The sequence below is a fragment of the Semicossyphus pulcher genome, unplaced genomic scaffold (assembly GCF_022749685.1).
Source record: "Semicossyphus pulcher isolate SPU_LCO1_2020_fin unplaced genomic scaffold, fSemPul1.0.p SCAF_1, whole genome shotgun sequence".
NCBI lineage: Eukaryota > Metazoa > Chordata > Actinopteri > Labriformes > Labridae > Semicossyphus > Semicossyphus pulcher.
The window spans coordinates 2565294-2583712 of record NW_027211603.1 but is presented as its reverse complement, the minus strand read 5'-3'; the positions used below and the strand labels follow the sequence as shown (position 1 = coordinate 2583712).

General features: G+C 41.3%; 1 protein-coding gene across 4 annotated transcripts in view; it reads left to right on the top strand.

Moving 5' to 3' along the window:
- fhod1 (formin homology 2 domain containing 1) overlaps positions 1 to 18419 on the top strand; it is a 55383-nt gene that overhangs the window by 15989 nt on the left and 20975 nt on the right. For all 4 annotated transcript variants that reach the window (XM_069672945.1, XM_069672891.1, XM_069672883.1 and 1 more), the window contains exons 4-8: positions 14410 to 14477; positions 14655 to 14760; positions 15776 to 15870; positions 17114 to 17225; positions 17349 to 17443. In XM_069672945.1, coding sequence (XP_069529046.1) covers positions 14410 to 14477; positions 14655 to 14760; positions 15776 to 15870; positions 17114 to 17225; positions 17349 to 17443 — 476 coding nt within the window. The remainder of the gene's footprint in view (positions 1 to 14409; positions 14478 to 14654; positions 14761 to 15775; positions 15871 to 17113; positions 17226 to 17348; positions 17444 to 18419) is intronic.

The window sequence follows — 18419 nt, the reverse complement described above, 5'->3', positions numbered from 1 at the left end:
CAGCATGAGCAGACTTATCTGCGCCTCTGTTTGCTGCCTGTCATTGTGTTTCTTTGTTCACAGCTCCTGTTTCCAGAGTTTCTGTTCTGTTTCCTTGTTGCCGTTTTGATCCCCGCAGACCAAACCTCCTGTCTGCTTTCAGAGCTTTTATTTTCAGCCTGTCGTGTTCCTGTGTACTCCAGCTGGACTCGCATGTTAAAGGCGGAGAGGGTCCAGTTCTTCATACATTTTTATTTTCTTTAAGAATTTTACAACAAGGCAAGAAAGCTTTGTGGCAGGCTATGAAACAGGGAGATCTGCAGGGGTTTGAGACCCCTGTAGACACCTTTCAAGATACCAGCCTGTCACTGTAATGATCAAAGCTGCAACTAATAATCATATGTGACTGTTAGCTGAGCTTCCCCTCTCTCTAAGGCTGAGCTTAGATGTCCTGCAGAGGAAACTCATTTCAGCCGCTTGTATCCGCGACCTCATTCTTTCGGTCACTACCCAAAGCTCATGATCACAGGTGAGGGCTGGAACGTAGATCGACTGGTAAATTGAGAGCTTTGCCTTCAGGCTCAGCTCCTTCTTCACCACGACAATGAGCAGGACCCCGGGATGCTTGAACTGAATAAATCTACTTAGAGAAGCTGCAATAATATCCAGAAGTTGCCAGAGAACCATAATATTATTACGATTTCTTCCTTATCAAAGTAATCCAGTGATTTTTGCCTGAACACTGCAAACGGAGCTGCTTAAAGACACTTTGACTACATGACAAGAATTATAGACTAAAAATAGTAGGTGTTATAAAAACAGCGAACAAATGGGGCTTTGTGTTTTGGTCTGTCCCCTGCAGTGGAGCTCTTCCTGCACTGATTGCAGCCTGAACAGAAACATCAGATCAACAGATGAGACAGCAGCTTAATACAGAACAAGTTCAGACCTGCAGCTCGGCTTTGTTCTCTCGCTGTGTTCAGCTATTATCACGTTAAAGCGTCGGACAGAAACATCCTAATCATTTATGCGTTCTTACAGTCCGAACAACAGTGGAGCTAATCGTGTGAAGTTTGTCCTGATGGTGGCGCTAGCGGAAACATCATGGAGTCACATGAATCTACAGGGAGAGCAGGAAAGAGAGGAGGAGCGTTTGGAGTAAATCTGTCGCGTTCTTGTTGAGAAATAAGCTCGCATCATCGGATTCACCTTTCCTGGGAAACTCTGAACTTTCCCAGAGTTCCTGCTGCCAGCCCGCTCCCTCCCCCTCCCCCCTCCTGCCTGGCATGACCCCGCCCTTCCTCCTTGGAGAGGGGATTTCCCAGCTTGCTTCCTCCGTGCAGCCCTGACTGTGTCACTAAGAGTCACTCTCTCTCCTGCGCTGCGTTCAGGGTCAAACAAGCAGCACTTTGTGTCGAGACGTTCAGGGCTGTGACGCGAAGCTTCAGAGGTCGTCTCTCGTGTTTCGGCTTGTTCTCTTTCTGTGGAAGCAACCACGCGCGCTTTTATCTGACTGATGTGGCAACAAATACAAAGACCAACTAGAATAGCTGCAGGCAGTGATTCCATGCAGGCTGCAGCATTTAGATGCTTGTTTATTATTTATTTCACAAGAGGCAAAACTTTCCTCGTTTCAAAATAAATGCTTAATAATTGATTGTGACGGAGACACCTGGAGGTCAGTTAGAGTCGTTTTTATGTGACTGAGCTGTGGGTGCAAACCACCAGTCCGTTTAGTCTGACAGTTTTAGCTTTATGATAAAGAAGAAGACGCTCCTTTAATTAAAACATAATATTAACATGACCTCGTTGATTACAGGTCTGTCACCTCCTTTAAACTCACTAAAGAAAAGACAGAAAACATCCAGCAGGCGAGATTCACAGAATAAGTAGAAGTCAAAATGTGTCAGGAGCACGTCAGGTTACCTGATGGATCATGTTTGTTCACGTCCTGATCTCAACTCTCTAACAATGTAGGCAGTCAGGTACCGAATGGTGCGTTCAGGGGATCCTCCTTAACTCGTAAAGTCAGAGATGTGTGATAAGACGACTGTAGGCTGTAAGATATGAGTCCAGATATAAGAAGAAGAGATTAGAGCTTGTTTGTTGAGTCAGCCTGCAGAGGTTCACTAACTTTAAACTGCGTGTCAAATAATGAAAAGTTTTCTCCACAAGTAATCTCATTTTTTATGTGGGCAACAGGCATCGTCGTTGTTGTAATATTGGTGAAGCTATTACCAAAATATTTTGGACAGGACAAGACAGCTGATGACGTCAGGAGTCTATGGTAAAATTGTCTTTACACAACTTGGAAAAAAAGCAGTGGATAAATCAATAATAACGATCATTGTTACATCCCGACCCTGAACGCAGCATCATTCAAGTAAAGCAGCAGCCGCCTCTTGTTTCCTGTCAATGTTCCTGCTGCCAGAGGAAACAGCAGCCCCACTGAGGCCGGCTCAGATCTTTTCAGTATTGATTAATTTTCCCAATATGTTTTAGATTAATCAAAGAGTGGATGAAATGTTGTAGCAAGAAGCGTCCATGGAGACTCAGCAGAGCCGCTCAGACAGAAAGAGAAGCTGCAAATGTGTTGACTGTTATAAATAAAACTCTCTAGTTTCCAGTAAAGTTGTGACTGATCATTAAAAGAACAGAACATTGTCCTGTTTAAGAAACTAAAAATAGAAAACAGAATAAAAAAAGCTTTAACTCGATGATCAGTCGCTGATTCATCTTAATGAGGACGTTTCTGAGTCAGTGTGAGTGCTGCTTTTCCCAGAGCTGTTACACACACTGACGCAGCATCGTGTGTGTGTGTGTGTGTGTGATGACATCATTCATCAGACAGCGTTTCCTTCCATGTTTTGTTGCCGCTGACAGTCTGCTGCTGTTGTATGTCGGCCTCCCAGCAGGACGTGAACCCTCCAGCTGTCACATGGAGAGAACCGTCTCCTTTAAGTCGAAGGTTAGATTCCCAGGAGCAGTCAGGAGTCCTCGAGCAAACACGCGACTGTTACCTGCTCTATCAAATCTTTACCTGCTGCAGCAGACTGTAGTCCTGTCTGTTTCTTATTCACTCATTACCTTATTTGAACCCAAACCTTTTGGCCTCTTAGAATGTGAAATGCTTCACTGCGAGCTTTATTTTGAAAGTCTTAACAGAACGTGGCCTATTTATAGTCACAATATTGCCCACTTTGTTTTGAAAATCTAATCAGACAAGTCTTGTTTATTATTGCTAACTTAGGGAACTACACTAATGGGGTACTTTGTCTTTTCTATTTTTGTCCCTTTTCTAATGCCATACTTAAAAATGTGCATTTAATTATGTTTATGGAAACACGACCACTGAATCCTTATGGTTTCTTTTTTCATGTTTATTTTTGTTCCACTTCCAGAACCCATAAAATGTGGAAAAAAAGTTTTATTTTGAAAGTCTTAACAGGACGTGGGGTATTTAACTGGCCATGGCCAATTTATTATCACTTTATTGTCCACTTTAATTTTAAAATCTAAGCACACATTACTTCTATCATTGCTAACATGTCTGCGGAGCCCTGCAGGTTCTAGACGGACTCTAAAGGGGAACCTAGATCGTCATGTTCGGACGCTTTGGGCTGCAGACCGAGCTGCTTTTTCTTTGCCGAGTTGAAAGTGAGAACGTGTTGCTCATTTACCATCAACTCTTTTTCAATCAAAGCAAAAACAACCATAAGTGAGCAGTTATGTTTTGTGTTGCTGTTGCAATTAAGGACGTTTTTAGGATCTTTGCCATTTCTATTTTTGTCCCTTCACTAATGCGTAACGTAAAAGTGTGCAAAAAGATGTATCTATGGAATTACAACCACTCAGTCCTGATGTCTTTTTTGTGTTAATTATTGTTGCACTTATAACATGTGAAATGCTTCACCTCAAGCTTTATTTTGAAAGTCTTAACTGACCATGGCCTTTTTATTATCATTAATTTGTCAACTTTATTTGAAAATCCAACCACATATGACTAATTTATTATTGCTTACATGTCTGTGGAGAGGCTCATATTTTAAAGCATTGAGCCACTGAACAAAGTAAAAACATCTCTTTTTCAACAAAAGTAAAAACAACAATGAGCATTTTTTTTCAAGTGAGGAAGTTTTTATGAACTTTGCCTTTTCTGTTTTTGTCCCTTTTATAATGCCATACATAAACGTGCTCAGAAAAATGTGTGTATGGAAACACAGCTTTATGTTCTACTGTCGGCCTCTGATTAAACAGTTGCGCAGTGAATGTGACATAAAGAAGCCTCTTCATTGTTTTATCAGCGGCACACAGTGAGGACAGAGAAACGGCGTTTCCTGTTTCCTGTAAAAACACACGTAAACAAACGTGTCACTAAAGACTTTTGGAGGCTTTATGAATCCAGTGTTCCATCTCCAGAAAACTACAATCATGGCTTCTTCAGTGATTCAGAACATACTCCGAATAAGAACTTTGTTTTTTAAACTGTTTCCTTTATTTTTCAGTTGACTTGTTTCACCTCCAGAGTCTTAATTAGCAGCGCTGGCACAAACAGGAAATACCACACTAAGTTTATCTGGGTCACTTCCTGTCTCTGCGGGATAAACACATGAATCCTTCCCTCCGTCCATCTTTCCCTCTGTCCCTCCGTCCAGCCGTCTCTCTCTGTGTCCCTGCAGCTCAGTTTGATTGACAGTTATCCGATTTCCTGATGTGTTTATTTTTCTCTGAATCTGCTGTTTTCAAAGTTCAGTAATTGAAAAATGAATCTTCTGGACTTTATTGAACTTGTCGAGTTGAATATTTCACGCCGGTCTCAGATGGATCTAAAGAAACAAAAAGATGACTTATAGAGAAAGTGAAAGTTGAATCGGTTATCGTTCATACAATCGCAGATTTCTTCCTTTGTCTGATTAAACATCTGCGCAGCTCGGTGCTGCGGCTGCTGGCTGGAAGGTGTATTACAAAAACATTCAGGTATTTTACTAAGATGTACGAGTGTAAAACGTTTAAATAGTAGAATATTCTCGTGAGTATATTACAAAGTATAAATATATTTATAAGGAAGTTATGAAGAAGTATATTTGGTATATATACTAGGATATTCCAGTTTATATATGTGTTGGTTTAATTATATCAACCTCCAGTTATTTCATATTCTAGTATAATTTTTATATACTGGTATATTTACTAATATATTTAAAAGTATAATTGATGCATATATACTAGTTCATAATAATACAAAAGACAAGTGTATATATATACTAGTATTATTGGTATATATAAACACATACTTCCAACTCATAATTAGTGTATATCTTTAGTAATTAATATATATATTCTACTGTAAATACATTTAACTTAAATTAGTGTTTTTATATATTTTCATAATTAAAATATAACTTCAATAGGATATGTCTATATTTGTTTAATTGGTATACTAGTATATTTTATAGTATAATTTGAGCATTCTTGACTATCATGACAAAAATGTAAAATTGTGTAATTAGGCTTTTGTGTTGCACTTTAGTGTTTCTCTCCAGACCAGAGATTTCCAACCTCACAGGGCTTTATTCATGAAGGTAATCAGCGTGGTTTAAGAGCTTGAGGTGTGTTTATTCTGGGTTTTATCCTTCACCTGTTGTGGTGTCAAAAGGTTGAGAGAGAAAAACACAAAGAAAACAATATTTGAACAACAAAAGTTACTTTCTGACTCAGATTTTCTGACATGTAGTTAAATTTACTCCGACAGCTGACAGCGTCAACAAACACAGAACATTACATAGTTCAAAACGGTGGCTTCATTTGAGAGTTGTTGTATTAGATAGCATCAGACTGCACAGGTGTGCCTAACAGAGTTACCACTGAGAGTAAATCCTGAATACATTTGATCTTCTTTGATCTTAAAATAAGATTCTGAGTGTGTGTCCTTCTTCAAAGTGTTTACCGTCTCTACAAACCTCATTTTAACAGTCTGTGTGACGGGCCATGAATGCAACGTGAATCTTTCGCCCTTGACGTACACAAAGAGCCAGTAACTGCAGTCTATGTGTGGGAGTGTGGTCAGGAGAGAGGAATTTCACACACACATACACACATATACACACACATACACACACACACACACACACACACATACACACACACACACACACACACACACACACACACACACACACACACACACACACTCAGCTGGTGTGTGTTGGCATCATTAAACGGTTCTGGCTCTTTATAATCCAGGGACGTTCCCTCCTCTGACCTCTCAGCTGTTGTAGTGAAAGTGTGGCTGGCTGGCGGCCATTTTGGGTCAAAGTTGGATGTCAGTGTGTCTGACTCATCGCCCTCTCTGAGAGAAAAGACAGACAGCCTGAAATAGAGGGGTTGTGTCTGTAACAGAGGTGATCGCCATCATCCAGAACAGTTCAGTGACTCACAGTGAAAGCTGAGAACCAGCTCTTTGCTCTGAGTGATGGGGAGCAGTCGTGGCTGTAACGTAAAGTAACGTTAGCATAAACGATTTGCTTGCACACTTTTTTATGAGCACATTTTAAAAGTAGCCTCAGCATAAAGAAGTATTGTCAGCATATAAATTCTTAAATATGTTAGCATAAAAATGTGAGGTAAGCAAAAAAATTCTTAAATATCATCAACATAAAAAAGTACCGCTAGCATTAAAGATTTGCAGATGATGTTAGCATTAAGTAATACCCTCTTTAAATACTGTAAATCTGCAAAATGTTAGCATACAAAAGTAAGGTAAACTAAAAAAATTTACCTTACCATAGCATTTAGAAGTAACGCCAGCATAAAAAATTGTCGACAGAAAAATTCCAAAGATATCATCAGCAATAAAAGTTCCATCTGCATAAAACGGCTGCAAAATGTTACAGAAAAGTAAGGTAAACATAAAAAAGTCAGAATAACACATTTTAAAAGTAACCATAGCAACAAAGAGTAAAACCTGCATAACAAATCTAAAAAACGGTAGCATAAAAACGCAAGGTAACAAAAAAAATGTAGACAGACAAAAATTACAAAGATATCATCTGCATAAAAATGTACCATTAGCATAAAAGATAACAAAAAAAATGTTAGGGTAAAAAAAGTACCATCTGCGTAATATAGCTACAAAATGTTAGAAAAGTAAGCTATACAAACAAGAATGTTAGTATAACACATTTTAAACGTAATGTTAGCAAAAATAAGTCTCAAAATGTTAGCATAAAGATTGTCAGCATAAAAAAGTACCATCTGCATTACATAACTGTGAAATGTTGTATGTTGTAAATGTATGGAAAATTAAGGTCAACAAAATAATGTCAAAAAGTTTAATTTGAAAGTATCATTAGCATAATTACAGTAACATTAGCATTAAAAAATCTGAAACATTCTTTCAGCATAAAAAAGTACCATTAGCATAAAAGATAAGAAATAGATATTTTAGCATAAAAAGTACCATCTGCATCACATAACTGCAAAATATGAGCATAGAAACGTGAGATAAACATTAACATTGGCGGCATAACACATTTTTAAAGTATCATTAGCATAAAAAAGAACCGTCAGCATGATTTTTATTTTAACATTATGTTAGCATAAAACAGTAGCATCTGCATCTCATATAGCTGCAAAATGTTAGCATAGCAAAACAAGGTAAACAAGAATTTGTATTAGCATTTAAAAGTCACATCATCAGAAAAGTTACGACTAAAGGCTAAAAAGAAATTAACAAGTGTGAAAACTTCATAAACCTCCATTAAAACCCAGAGCTGTTAGCATATCGCCACATGCTAACAGCTAATTCTGCACTCTGAGCTTACAGGCAATTAAGTCTAGTTCTTGAAGAGAAGGAAAACAGCAACGTTTTATGCTGAGTTCCTTATAAAACCCTTTCTACATCTAAATGAATTCTTAAAGGAAGTTTTAAAGGAGAAGTTACAAAGATCTATAGTTTCCTAAACATTTTGTAATGACATGAAACTGCTCCGTCCTCTCTGATGGCTAACTCGGTCATGGAAATATTTGCCCTTTTGTTGTTATAACCTCTCCTTGTTGTGGTTCCCTTTTTTTCCGAGTAGATGTGAATTTGTAAGAAACAGGGAAAAATTAGAGTTTCAACTGGGCCAATACTGAAATCTGTTTCCTCTAAGTTTGTGGTGAAACTCTGACTTCATATTTTTATTTTGGCTCCGTTGATTCAGCGTTTCAGCTTCTGTGGTGAAACATCCGAACAGTAACGGTCTTGCTCTGTTAAACTCCGTTTTTTACAGCCCAGATGGTCAGACAGACGGCGTGTCTTCACATGGACTGATTCATGTAAAAACACAAGCCGGTCTTTGTTCCTCAGTGACACTCGGCTGCTGTTAAACATCCTCAGTTTGAGCTTTATTTGGCTCCTCGTTAAACTTAGAACAGGAGCTCCGCAGGGATCTGCCCGTTTCAGCTCCGTAATCCCTCTGCTGCCTCTCTGTTTGTTCAAAATATCACAAACGGTTCATCTGTCATGTGTTTGGATGTAATTTAGTTTGAAATGACAAGTCGCATCGACCCTTTTTCTCCCACTGACTAAACATATAATTAGTGTGTAACCTCTGCAACTCTCCGGAGACAAACACGTGTTCCTTTGTCCAAACTTTGTTCTTTGTTTCAGAGGCTTTTTTAAAATCTGAATTCAGATCTAAAAGTGTCCAAAGATCCCAAATCTGTTTGTGGAAATGTGTCTGAAGGAGGAAAGTTAAGGGGACAATGTCGAGACAAAAGGCTGAAGAAAAACAGGCTAACATGGCTGCAACGTTTACTTTATTCTGAAGGCAAAATATCATCATCATACTCCTACTGTTCATGTGTTCATGTGCATTTCCATCCCCTTTTTCCTGAGCATTTGTCAACCACTCCTTCTCTTAATGTGTGCTGATGTGTTTCTGCCTCGTCCTGATGATTAATTGATTCCATCAGTTTAAGAATCTCTCGTCCTCTTGTGACATGTTTGTACAGTCCTCTGACACCGAGCTGTGAGAGTATTCATCATAACTTTGTAATGACTACCTGCTATTTCTGCACATGACTGCTGTTCTCAGCGAGCTGCTGGGGATGTTGAGTTTATCACAGAGAAGCTGCAACACCTGATTCTGTTTAGGTTTTATTAATATGGGATTTTGTAGAGTGGTGGGAAAATCTCTGAGGAACTCCCCGTCCTCTGTGGAGAAGACTCTGAGAGCTTTACCCAGATCCCACCAGTATCCCTGCATTAGACTCGAGCTGCGTTTCCACCACAGGAACTTTCCCCAAGAACTCGGGGCTTTAGCAGTTCTCAGTGCTTTAACATCACGAGGAACAGGGTCTAAATAACATCCCAGGCACCTGATTTACCAACACCCAAAAGGTCCCTGTTTGGGTACAAAAAGATGGACGACATGACGGCTCCCTAAAAGTGAAGCCAAACCCTCTCTATCGCCCCCTGCTGACTGGCTGCAGTATAGCTCATAAAGCCCGCCTCCTCCATGTTAACAGATGGGACATGAGTCAAACTATAAAATCAAAATACACGTCAAATACATTTTTCTCAAACATGGTTTCTTTCATTATAGTTAGTTCTTATCATGCTGATTTATGTCCAAGTGTTCATTTTTCTGACAAGTTTACTTTTAATTAGTTATTTGATGCTGTAAAAAGGGGGTGTGGCCTCGTGATTGACAGCTCTGTTGACAAATGGGGCTCCTGCAGCGTTCTGTTCCCGAGTAGCAGAGTAGAGGAGGAACGGCCAGAGGAGACGTAACTAACACTAACACTACAGTCATTGAACTTTCCATATGCGTGAATATCTGCTTCAGACCGACACAAGAAGCTGTTCTGCTGCAGACTGAGCCCGCCTGAGGGCTCCAACACGCCAAGGACACAAGGTAAAGGTGTGTTTTGGGTGGAGGAAGGGGCAGGACACGATTACAGAGGCTCCAACCGACGATCTCTACTGCGCAGACTCTGGCTCTTATAGTCCGGGTACTTTTGGTGGAAATGCAGCTTTTGTTCGTCTGACTTTTCAGTTTTACATGGAGGTTGTGAACCGGCAAAAAAGGGTGGCAGTTCCCATTTTTACAAAAAGGTGCGAGAGGTGGCGCTCCACTTAAAGGTTGTTATGTCCCTGCTGTAGAGGAAACCTGACTGCCCACTCTGCCCACTCAGACAGCTTTGATACAGATTTAAAGCAGCGGTTTGTTAGCTTGAGAGTTGGGCAGTCCCCAGAACAACAAACTAAAAGTCGGCTAAATTAAAGCTCTTATCTTCCCTTACAAAAAATTCTCTCAGTTTTCACACTCAGAAAACGTAAGCTTACACAACTAACACAGGTCTGTAAACACCTCAAAACAGAACTTATTGCTGGCTTTGTTTGAAGTGGCAGGTGAAGGGGAGAGCAGGCTGCAGGGTGATGTCATCCTGGTTCAAATCCAGAAGCAGCATGACCTTGAAATGGACCAATCAGATGCACCTTCTGCACCCAGATTAGGTCTCTAGTAGTGAAGGCTCTTGTTCTGTTTTTACATTGAACCGTTGGATCCGTCGACAGTGATCAGCTCTGAAATGGCCCTCAGAGTAGACACAGTTTTCTAGACGCTTCATGTTGCACAGTTGGCCTGGGTGGTGTTTGCTGGAGTCGTTCTCTCCGTTTGTTTATTGAGGAGTAAACAGGATGCTGGGTCTCATGAGTTTATTGAGCTCTCATATAAATGTATCTGTCATGTCAGCAAAGCAGAAACCAAATAGGGGCTGCTGCTAATTGTTGTATTTCATACTTTGCACGACAATCCAGAGCTGTGGAAGGACTCGTGGACAGACTTGCGTATGTAAATTTGAACATAGTCTTCCAGTATGGGAGATAAAGCAAACACAGAAGTGCCTTAAACCTGCTTTCTTTCTGATGGCCAGCAGGGGGCGACTCCACTGGCTGCACAAGGAAGTCATATTACATGGAAGCAGAAAATGAGCCTACCATTTTCCTCATGATTTTATGGTTGCAATGGCTTGCGTCTTCAGTACAGCGTGATGTACATTTTGTAAACTATAATCCCATTTAGAGTGAAATCCACAATTAACCAGGGTACATTAAGGGTATGGCTAATGGTGATTGACAGGTCGCTTCCATTGAACCTAAAACTTGTCTTGTCCAGCCTGAGGTTGCACTAAAAGACACTCTGCGGAGTCGGCTGCTCAGTTTTTTACTGAGTAGAATTTGTTTAAACCCTGATTTTTGCTAACCAAAATTAGCATCACAATTAATATAAGTTAAATTACAGATGTACCTTGCCATCCAAGCTAATGCTAGCCTTAGCTGATAACTTAGCGTTTTGCAAACCCCACCCTCCTCTCCAGCTCGTACAAACATGGACACCTCTGACCTTAATGATATTGAAGCTATTGATGATGATGACATTGAGGATGTTGTTGATAATTAAAAATACATTAATTTAAAAACACCCCGTGCACTGCCTGTTGGCACCAGTGTCCGATCGCACTTGAAGCTTTTCGTTGGCTCTTACTGACTTTGTTCCCTCCTGTCTCGATTGTTGCTTGTGTTGTATTAACTCTCAGATGTTCGTCGCTTTGGACAAAAGCGTCTGCTAAATGAAATTGTAACATTGTAACAAAAAAACAAGATGGCGATGGCCAAATTGCCAAACACGAGGGTTCAAATCAGTTGTGCACAAACCAGTGGATGGCATGCTTCTCTCCTGATCCTTTAGCCGTATGTCTTGTTGGCCCTTGTTGGTTTTTCACAAAAAGAGCTTGTTGTTCCTGACAGGTTTTAGGGACGTTTTTCCTGCTGTAGATATTTTGTTCTCCAGCTGTGTCAGATGTGGTGGTTTTGTCTCCTCAGTCAGATAAACCTGGCCTGTGTCGTAACCTTGTTTCCTTTCCACACAAACATCCTGGCACAGTTTGAACTCCCACAACAAGACTGTTACCTCTCAGTGTGTGTGTTGAAGGTGTAAACACTGCACTTCCTCGTTGTCTTTAGATGTTTTCAGCCAGTAATCAATACCAACGAGGCTCTCGGCCAATCAGAATGTCACAGTAATTAAGTGAGCTATTAAAATGCAGCAAGTTCATGGATGAAGTTTCTGCTTTGGCCTCTCAGAGCACAGAGGAGTTTTAATAGATCATTTCATGTTGAATCATGTTGAGGGTGGAAGCAACTGCAAGGAGCTCCCTCAGTCTGTTTCCTTCTTCCGGGAAGCCTGACAGACTTATTTTACCACAAAGAACGACAGAAGTACTAAATACAGCAACACTAAAATCAGTTTCTTTAACTGTTGAAAAGTTGAGTCAAGTCAGAGGTTCAGCAGGTCACAGCCGGCTGCAGAAAGCAGTCAGGATGCGATGAAGATGAAGAAGAGAGGCTTGAATTATCTGACCAGTAAAATTATTGCCTCGGCCAGCAGAGCTCTGACCTCCCATAATTCCAGAGGGCAGAGTGGTGACAGTGCTTCTATTCACTTTAAAATCACAGGGTGTGTTTATAGTTTGTTGCCTAGATAACGGACTCCCATGACTTCCTGTTTCAGAGGAGCTGTGGTTACTAACTGAGCCTGTGTTTTTATTTGTTTCATACCCTCGTTTTTTTTCCTTTGATGTTTTATCACAGAGTCGATCTCTCATGAACTGTTTTAATATTTTTCCACTCACTGTCGAGTTTATTTTAGTCTGATTGAGCTTCACATTAGCATCACTTCCTGTCAGTCTGTTCATTTAAGTGCTACAAATCCCTGCCTCTGTAGGAGAAGCTAAAGACGTGAGCAGCAAAGCTGTCGCTAACCAAAGCCGTGCAAGCAGCTCTGTACTTGACTATTGGGACTATTTGTGCTCCTAATATGCTTATAATGACAGTGCTAACTATGCATGTTAGCATGCTAACATTAGCTAATTAGCAGTAAACTCGAATTACAGCTGAGGTTCTGCAGGTATCTGATTGTAAAACCAAAGTGTAAGACACGTTGAAATGTTGACCGGATGATGGTGCGCGAACATGAAAGTTTTTAATTCATCCATCTTCTTCCTGCGTACAGGAGAGGAAATATAAAAAAGTTCTGTTAATGGTCGCTGTGGTTTAAAATGTCCAGGAACAATTGGGGTGTAACATTACCAAGTGGTTTGTATGCTTTGGTGTTCAGTTTGGTTTCTAAACGGTTGCTATCCAGTTGGTGGTGAGGTTGTCTTTAGTGGCGAGTTTATTTATTACCTCAGAAAACATTTTCTAATGACTTTATGGTCGATCTCTAGTTTCAAAGCTTCTTCAAAACAGTTTGATGTCTACTTTGTAAATGATGGTACCATAAAGAGTATGCTTCAGGGTGGCTACCTTGTGATGGACAAGTTAACACTTCAACCTGAGTTTGTTCTGCGTTCAGTTGTACATAAAGACACTCTAAGCACTCGAGCATTCGGCTAGTCAAACTTTCAGTCAGTACATTTTATTAAAGGCCTGTTTATATGCTAGCTAAAATTAGCATCACAGTTAATATCACTGTTACTGGGAATAACAGCGCCTTGCTTAGTCCACAAACCAATGGTTGATGTCACGGTGGCTACCACTTCACTTTTTATAGACAGTCTATGATTTCAGTGTTGTTGCCACCAACGTAAATTTGCAGTTGTAAAAGATGGTACTGTTGGAATTAGCATTGTTAGCAACATGGTCACTGAAGGTCTTCTGGTTGTGTTAGTGTGTGTAGTTTTTGTTGATGGCTTCCTCTAATACTTTCCTCTGGTCTTCCGTGTTGCTCTCTCTCCTCTGCTGTATGAACTCAAATCACAGAATTTAAATCCGTCATAGTTTCCTCAGAAATGCACACTGAGTCAGGGGTCTCGGCCTCTGATGGAAACAAACAGGAAATAGTTTCTTTTTTTTTTAAACCCCCGACAACCCCCTCCTACATTAAAGAAGCCGCTCCTTGTTTGAAGGCTTCCTCCTTTGGCTTCGTCAGTGCCAACCCTTTAAAGTAATCCCAACTGGTTGTTTAAAACACACAAATACACCAACAAACGACTTGATCAAGAGAGCACGAGATCAGAAGCTCTGCGGGGTAAAATCGCAAGACCACCCGTTACTATGTGACATATTTTATGGATTCTTCATGTTGTTATATTTAATGCATATAGATGTACATGGATGTAGAGTTAGATGGATGACTCTATAACTATCAGATATTTTCATCTGCTTATCTGATACTTCACTCAAGAAGTCATCTCACTCTGTTCCTCTTCTTCAGCTACAAAAACAACTTTAACTCCTTTAACTTCCATTCATCGTTTTGTTGAGGATGTGCAGATGATCTAATCTGCTGCCGTCTCACTTTATCCCTCAGAAGAGAAAGTTAGCTTCTTCTACATCCTAACGTGACTTCCTGTGTTTCTTCTTCTGCTTGTGTGTTTCAGAGAAGCTGTACAACTCTCAGGGTCCAGAGCTCAGACGCTCTCTCTTCTCTCTCAAGCAGCTCTTCCAGGTAACACACACACACACACACACACACACACACACACACACACACACACACACCCTTTTCTCATTAACACACTGTTTAATCTCTAATTTAAACAGTCAGTGTCACACATTCACAAAAAGAAGAATATCCAGCAGGATGGTTTCAGGACGTCTCTTCTGTTCTGTCTCTTGTCTGCAGGACGACAAAGACCTGGTTCCGGAGTTTGTGGCGTCGGAAGGTTTGACGTGTTTCATCAAAGTTGGAGCGGAGGCCGACACCAACTACCAGAACTACATACTGAGAGGTGAGACTGTAACCAGCTGTTTAAAGGGTTCAGGAGTCACAGGGGGAACCTGCCCTCCTGTATGCTTTAGTTAATCACCTCCTGAATCGAGATATTTTCTAAAACAAAGGTTGCTAACTGTGTGCAGTAAATGGTTAAAACCTTCAGCCTTCTAACTCTCAAAGTCACTTTGATACAAAAGCAAATTTACTAAAAACAGAGACAAGACAAAACCTGAAATCAGTTCCACATTCATGTGTGAAACCGCAGATCCACCACAGCCACTGTGTGCTCTCTGCACTGAAATACTTTCGCTAAAGCACCTTTCAAAGACAAGGGGAGCAGTTATCGCACATCAGTTTGAACGTTGCTAGATGCCTGGAAAATATGCTTATTTTAGTTGCTCAAAGTTCAAAGACTTCAGGCTGCGTGGGGCAGTAGGAGACGTTACGGAAACTACTGATAATCTGTTCCAAGATAAATTTAGATGGAGAATAAAAATGGGACCCAAGATGGAGCCCTGGGGAACGCCACATGACAAAGCAGCAGTGGCTGGCACACAATCTCCTACAGAGGGTCCTACTTACAAGAGAGGAAGAGAACCACTCTAATGCAGTCCCACTAACGCCCACCAGGTTCTTAAGCCTGTCAATAAGAACACGGTGGTCCAATAAAACCAAAACTGAACAGTGTCCATCGTTGGGGGAAACGTGAAGCACCACAAGACCAGATGAAGGGGTCGTTTACAAGATATAAAAGAAGCAAAAATAAATCCCTGTCTGCACAAAACAGGCTGCAGAACCATCAGCCGGGTTTGTGATCGTCTCTGCACGCAGCAGCAGCAGCAGCTCGGCCTGATGGAAACTCAGAGCTGCTCCTTCACACGTCCAACAAACCCACAGAGAGCTGAGTCAGCCCTGCAGATTATAGGCTCCTCTGGATCTGCTGGAGCTGTCTGTGGAAACCAGAGCGCTAACACTGTCCTCTGCCTGTCTGTCTGTCTGTCTGTCTGTCTGTGTATCTGTCTGTCTCTCAGCTCTCAGTCAGATCATGCTGTTTGTGGACGGTATGAACGGAGTGATAAACCACAATGAGACGGTGCAGTGGCTCTACATGCTGACGGGGAGTCTGGTGAGTCAGTAAAACGCAACAAACTGCAGATAGAAGCTGGAAATCCACGTTTTCTAACTGATGACTTATTCTTAGCATTCCGATCACATTTGGTTTGTATTGAAGGAACCAGTCTTTACTTAAAAGTCATACATGAGGGTTCTTCGTTTTTAGGAACATCCAACGATTCGCTCCATAATGTTGTTTATGACAGACCCCCTGACATCACGAGGACCTGAAGTTCTCCAACTTTTAAACTTGAGTCCTATTTTTACATATTAAGGCGTCTACATGATTAATAGATAGAAATGTTTTGGAGTTGCTCCAGTAGATCGCTTCTGCCTGCAGCAGCAAAACAGGCTTTAATTGCTGCAGCGTAATCTTTGGGGGCACCTGATCAAAGTACGTCCACTAAAAGTTCTTGTTGTTTCCACTGACAGGCTCAGATTGTCTGACAACAGTACAGAATGGATCCCTACAGAGATAGACCTGATTGTTAAAGAGTGAGTTGCTTTTTTTTAGGCCTAACAGCAGCTACATCACTCTCTTCCAAGCCACCAAACCCCATTGACAAAAACAGTCATTTTACCTCTCAGAACAGGCGAGTTGCTTGTCTACTCCTGCCTCGTTACTTTATCTGTGTATCTAGTGTTACAAAAATATTGTTTGGGATCCAAACTAACAATTTTGTCACTCGATAGCACAACCTTTTTATACGTGTAAGACCGCAAGATATTGTAGCAGCCCTCAGGGAAGGAAGTTTGGAAGCTGTCGCTTGTTTAGCTTGTGATTTATAAGCTAACAGTACACAGGCTATTGTTGGCTGTAGCCAACACAAACACAACAAACTGTCGACCGCACTCCGTGCTCTCTGCCCTGTTTATCTCAGGAACTCTTCTCCAACCAGCAGGAAGAAAAACAAAACATTCCCCCTTACTCTCTGTCAATCACAGGCGCCCTGTCACACACAAGTCGTAGATGGTTGTGATGACTGACAGGGTTAGGGTTCTCATTTCTCTGAACACAATGGCACTCAAAGCAGATATAACATAGCAGTGAAATGTCCCACAGATGGTGTCAGTGTTTAAAATTGGACACGGGTTTAAAGATGCAGGATTTGCCCCTTTAAACCTCCATCGCTCAGCTGTGGAGGACACAGAGTCAGTGATGGACACAGCACAAGTGGTTCAGGGGGTTTAAACCCCAGAGAGGCGCTGTGGCTCCCCCTGGTGGTCAGAACCTGAACATGTCTCTCTGCCTGCAGTCTCGTCTGGTGGTGAAGACGGCTCTGAAGCTGCTCATCGTCTTTGTTGAATATGCAGAGTCCAACAGTCCTCTGCTCATCAACGCCGTCAACACAGTGGACGGAAAGAGAGGTGCACACACACACACACACACACACACACACACACATACTAGGGATGTAGGAATATCTGGTGTTTCTGGTGTGACATCTTTGAAAGTCAAAGTCAGTGGATTTAAGTCTGTCTGTGTTGCAGGTGTGAAGCCGTGGGGTTATCTGATGGAGGTCCTGGAGGAGAGAAACGGCTCCGACACAGAGCTGCTCATGTTCGCCATGTCGCTCATCAACAAGGTAAACAAACAGTCACCTCTTCTAAAACACATTTATTAGGCACTTTAAATTACAGAGTTATCAATAAATATCACTACTCAATATTCGGGCTTCATGTCAACCGTCCAGCTGCGATATACGCGTGTCACATCACACATCAAGCTGCTACTTTATTATTGCTCTGTGCAAAAAGGGGTACTTGCCAGTTTCTCGTTCCGTCACTAATCTACAACAAAAGTCCGTCTGACTTGACATCAGTGCAGCTCATCATGAGCGCACAGAGTGAGCTGACCGCTGAGCTGCAGAGTCCGTGTGTCACCTGCCTGTAAACTGTGAACAAGAACACAACGCTGCTGCCGTCACAGATCATGTCGGCGGGATGATGGAGGCAGGCTTTTAGTTATGCGTGGCGGCTTTTCAGTGAGTCTATCAGCGGCACCCTCGTCCCGGTGCTCGTTAACGCTGTGGCCACATATACGGGCTGGTAACGGAGCTGACGTGCTGAGTGTTTACTATAGCGGTTGCACCTGTGTGAGGTTGTGTGTGTCTACAGGAAGTAGCAGACTGTGAGCTTTTGTTTAAAAAAAGTCACCGTCACCGAGCTGGTCACGCTGGTAAAACACACATTTGAACTTTGGTATTAATGATATGACATGGTAACCGTATAAGTAACCCAACTTCAGCCCACAGCTCTTTACTTTTTCATGCAGGTGTCAGAGTCGCTGAACCAAGAGTGGTCAAAGTAGGAGGGAGGAAAATAGACTTAAAAGTCCCAAAAAATAAAGAGTATCACTGCGTTTATCTGGTATCATTTCCGGTATTTTTTTTAATATCGCAATAAATATCGCAGAACAAAACATCGCTATGTTTTTTTTCCAATATCGTGCAGCCCTACTGTACATGCTCCTCCTTTCTTATTGAGAAATTAAAGTTTCACTGAATCACTGGAGAAAACAGATTTTCTCTTAAAGATAGAGATACCTATCACAACCCTGAC